The 3,972-nt window shown below is 46.1% G+C and overlaps 1 protein-coding gene across 1 annotated transcript; it reads right to left on the bottom strand.

Annotated features, from left to right (window-relative positions):
• Positions 1-1,672: 1,672 nt before the first annotated feature.
• Positions 1,673-3,698, bottom strand: LOC135538897 (insulin-like growth factor-binding protein 2-B). The gene is made up of 2 exons (XM_064964781.1): positions 3,283-3,698; positions 1,673-2,121 (listed from the first exon to the last, which is right to left on the bottom strand). The coding sequence occupies exons 1-2, from the start codon at positions 3,391-3,393 to the stop codon at positions 1,942-1,944; spliced, it is 291 nt and encodes a 96-aa protein (XP_064820853.1). The 5' UTR covers positions 3,394-3,698; the 3' UTR covers positions 1,673-1,941.
• Between the last annotated feature and the right edge of the window lie 274 nt (positions 3,699-3,972).

The following is a 3,972-nucleotide window of genomic DNA, read 5'->3' as shown; positions in this document are numbered from 1 at the left end:
AAAAAGATTTTTTCGTATCCACCAGCTTGTCATTACTGCCGTTAGAAAGAACAAACTGTCTCTGTGTCATGAGGTGAAACATAAAATGAGAGAGAGAAAAAGCCATTTCTTCTTGTGAGAGCACACCAGCAAATTAATTCTCTGGTTGGGACTGGTGTATCTCCTAAACAAGATTTTGGATCAGGTGTGTATGAACCCTTTGTTTCAGACGCGTTTGTGTCTCTGCAGAGAGGAGATGCTGTTAAGCATCTGTTGAAGATACTGTGAAACACTGGGCCAGCCCAGTACTTCATTTAGGAGGGTGTTTGCCTTTGTCTGACACTTCAGCAACTGGTTACAATGTGTTTCTACAAGGCGTGGAGATTGGTCGCATGAAAGTTCCTTTGTATAACTTGGAACTCGAGTCTGATCTTATTTCTGTTTCTGTTGTCAGTGGAGTGAGGCCTAGCCTACCGGTGAAGCGGGTCTCATTAATTTTGGGATATGATTTGGCTGGAGAGAAGGTCGTGCCAAATCATTTGTAAGGAACCCAGAGTAGAGGAACCTGATGGGTTATCAGAAAAGTACCCTAGATTGTTCCCAACATGTGCCATTACACAAACTATGTCTAAGAAAGTTGCAAGTAGCAAGTCAAAGGTAAGCGAGAGTTTGTATGACCACTGAATGAAGAAAGGGTACCTACATGCGATGCTTCGATGACGAGGAAGCATTTTATTGCTGAGCAGAGTAAAAATGTTTCCCTCTTCCCTCTTTTTTTGCTGATATACATCCAGAGGAGGAGTTTGATGTGTGTTACTTTGACAGAGATGGTGGTCTAATAGGCAGGATGATTGGCCCAGTGTGTCTCAAGTCGTTCCAGTTGCGCTTTGACAAGAGATACGGAGGTTGGCTCACAATGGTAGTATGGCCGTCTGGGGTTCAACAAGACCCATAGTCTTGGGCTCAACAAGACCCATAGTCTTGGGCTCAACAACACGTATGAATGTCTTTTGCGTAACTTCTTCTGTCCTGGTCTGAAACAGGATGTTGTGGTTTACTGTAAATCATCACGTTTGCCAGACGATGGGTACACCGAACCAAGCTGTTACCGGTTGCACATTTGCAGTCTGTTTCTGCTTTTCACAACCCTTTCAGCAGGGTTCTGGTGGATTATTGTTGGTCCTTTTCCCAAAGCAAAGAGGGCTAAACCGTTTCTTCTGACCATCATGTGGCTGCCACTCGTTTCCCTGAGGCCATTCCACTGAGAAAAATCACGAGAGGAAAGTTGCTACGAATATTGCAAGAGTTTCCCCCTTGAAATCAGACATGTCCATGGTATGGACAACTTGATTGCTGATTGACTTTCAATGGTGGGCAGTCAATAGGTTGTGTTTTGTGTTTGGTCGGTGTGTAGCCCGGGCTCACAATTTGTTTTGACTAAACGTTTTGCTGTGTTGGAGATGAGTATTGTTTTGGTTGCACTCGTTCCATAGGGATGAAAGTTTTAGAAATGTATATTTTTTTACCCCCATTTCTCAAAAGAAATGGAATTTTAGGCAAATACATTCGGGAAGGATTCAGACCTCTTGACTTTTTCCACATTTTGTTACTTTACAGCCTTATTCTAAAATGTATTAAATTGTTTTTTCCCCCTCATCAATCTACACACAATACAGCATAATGACAAAGCAAAAACAGTTTTTTAGAATTTTTAGTTAATGTATCAAAAATAACTAACTGAAATATCACATTTACATAATCATTCAGACCCTTTACTCAGTACTTTGTTAAAGCACCTTTGGCGAGTTTATCTTTCTTTTGCATCTTAGTGGGCAAGGGACAGGTAACAGCTACATTGAAAGAAACCCATGCACATGACAACTATGTCAGCTGTCAGTCAATTTGGACCGTTCCACTGTGGGTGGGTGGGGGGGGGGGTATCTGTGTGTGAGTGAAGTGCTGTTATATCTCTGCCATCTGCAGGACGGCAGTGGACTGTGTTCCAGTCTCCATCTCCTGCTCCTCCACATATTGGCTGCAGTTGGGGTCCCCCCGCACCTTGGTGGACTGGGCGATCTGGACACCCGTGAAGGGGTTAACACACCAGCACTCTCCCCGCTGACCGTGGGTGGACATGTGGCACTGGAACACACAAGGGCAAAATGAGAGAGAAAAGGGTAGGAGGACGATGGGGTGATGGAGAGAGGTGGAGGGTTAATGAGGCCCTGGATCCAGTCAGATGGGGCGTTTTCAGGGGGCGGGTGGGGGCGACGTGACAGGAGGGCGTTTGCATTTGGATTGGCCGGGATGAGGTGAGGTGGAGGGGTGAGGCTCTGCCCCCCCCCCCCATAACAGCCCATCCTCATGTCATGCCCCCCCATACCCCCTGTGTCCACCACCCCTCCCCTGCTCCCCATCCTCCCTGTGGAGACCCTCCTCTCTACCCCGAGAATGAGGTCATAACTCTACTGCGCTGGACTGGATCCGGGGTATAGGGACATAGGGGAGGAGAGAGAGAGCCAAAAACACACTTCATTTTTTCCTTCAATGAGAAAGAACAAAAAGTGACAGTTACAGTATTAACCAGAGGAACAAGATGATTACCGAACGATTAAGTGTTGTTGGAGGTGCAGTATTTTTTGAGCCCTGGGAACCGAGGCGGTTTGTCATCAAAACAATGCCCTCATTCATTCTTTCTCTCTCTTACAACTTCAGACAGATGCCTTGATGCTGTATGTTCAGAATACAGATATGTCATATCATTGTTTTGACAACGTTCTAAAAATAAGTGGGTCGTTCCAGCAACAAAGACAAGCTTGCATAGGAAACTGAGAAAATGATCATTGGTAACCAATGTTTTGACTGGTGAAGTGTGGAAATCTTCCCAATGCCTTGCTACAGTCTGTCTGCAAATATTACCTTGTAACTCTGTTAAAAACATCACCCCATTCTCGGGCTTACGGTGGGTGAGAGTGAGGGCGGGGGGTAAGGGGGTATACTTTTACACACACACTGTGCCTCGACCCTGTGTGTGTGTGTGTGTGTGTGTGTGTGTGTGTGTGTGTGTGTGTGTGTGTGTGTGTGTGTGTGTGTGTGTGTGTGTGTGTGTGTGTGTGTGTGTGTGTGCGTGCGTGCGTGCGTGCGTGCGTGCGTGCGTGCGTGCGTGCGTGCGTGTGTGTGTGATAAAAAGTAAATCACGACAACATTGTTTTTCTTCAACCGTTTTCAGTTGACCCTTTTACCAGAATGAGTTGAGCTAACAAGGATAAATTGCATTAAACATATCAAGGATTTGAGACTTACCTGTTTGAGATTGTACTGGCCTATCTTTTCACAGTTGGGGAATTTGAGTTGGTACAGATTATCAACATGTCCCCTGTTATCATGGAAGCTCATCTTGGAGATCTCCTCCATCACCTTCTCCAGCTCCTGTGCACAAGGGCCCTGAATAGCACCAACCAAATACAAAAGTTCAGAAACAGACCATCAGCAGCAACCGGCAGGCCTACTGTAAGATAGTATTGTCTGTTATGGCAGCAAGTTGTCTACGTGACTATTGAACTTAGACATTCAAGTTAGCACCATACAGCAAATAAAGGATTGCATTGTATGACAGGTGCCCAGAGTAACAGAGCTGAGGGCTGAAGGTTTGTATGACAGATGCCCAGAGTAACAGAGCTGAGGGCTGAAGGTTTGTATGACAGGTGCACAGAGTAACAGAGCTGAGGGCTGAAGGTTTGTATAACATGTGCCCAGAGTAACAGAGCTGAGGGCTGCAGGTTTGTTTGACACGTGCCCAGTGTAACAGAGCTGAGGGCTGAAGATTTGTTTGAAAGGTGCCCAGTAACAGAGCTGAGGGATGAAGGTTTGTGACAGCTGCCCAGAGTAACAGAGCGGATGGCTGAAGGTTTGTACGACAGTTGCCCAGGGAACAGCGCTGAGGGCTGATGGTTTGTATGACAGGTGCCCAGAGTAACAGCGCTGAGGGCTGAT

This window comes from Oncorhynchus masou, unplaced genomic scaffold (genome assembly GCF_036934945.1).
Source record: "Oncorhynchus masou masou isolate Uvic2021 unplaced genomic scaffold, UVic_Omas_1.1 unplaced_scaffold_105___fragment_2___debris, whole genome shotgun sequence".
In the NCBI taxonomy this organism is placed as follows: Eukaryota; Metazoa; Chordata; class Actinopteri; order Salmoniformes; family Salmonidae; genus Oncorhynchus; species Oncorhynchus masou.
This window is presented reverse-complemented; position numbering and strand designations above follow the sequence as displayed.

Coding starts and splice junctions, on each gene's coding strand:
- LOC135538897 (XM_064964781.1), bottom strand. CDS start 3,393: ATGGAGGAGATCTCCAAGATGAGCTTCCATGATAACAGGGGACATGTT. Junction 2,122..3,282: donor GCCAGTACAATCTCAAACAG/GTAAGTCTCAAA, acceptor TGTGTGTTCCAG/TGCCACATGTCCACCCACGG.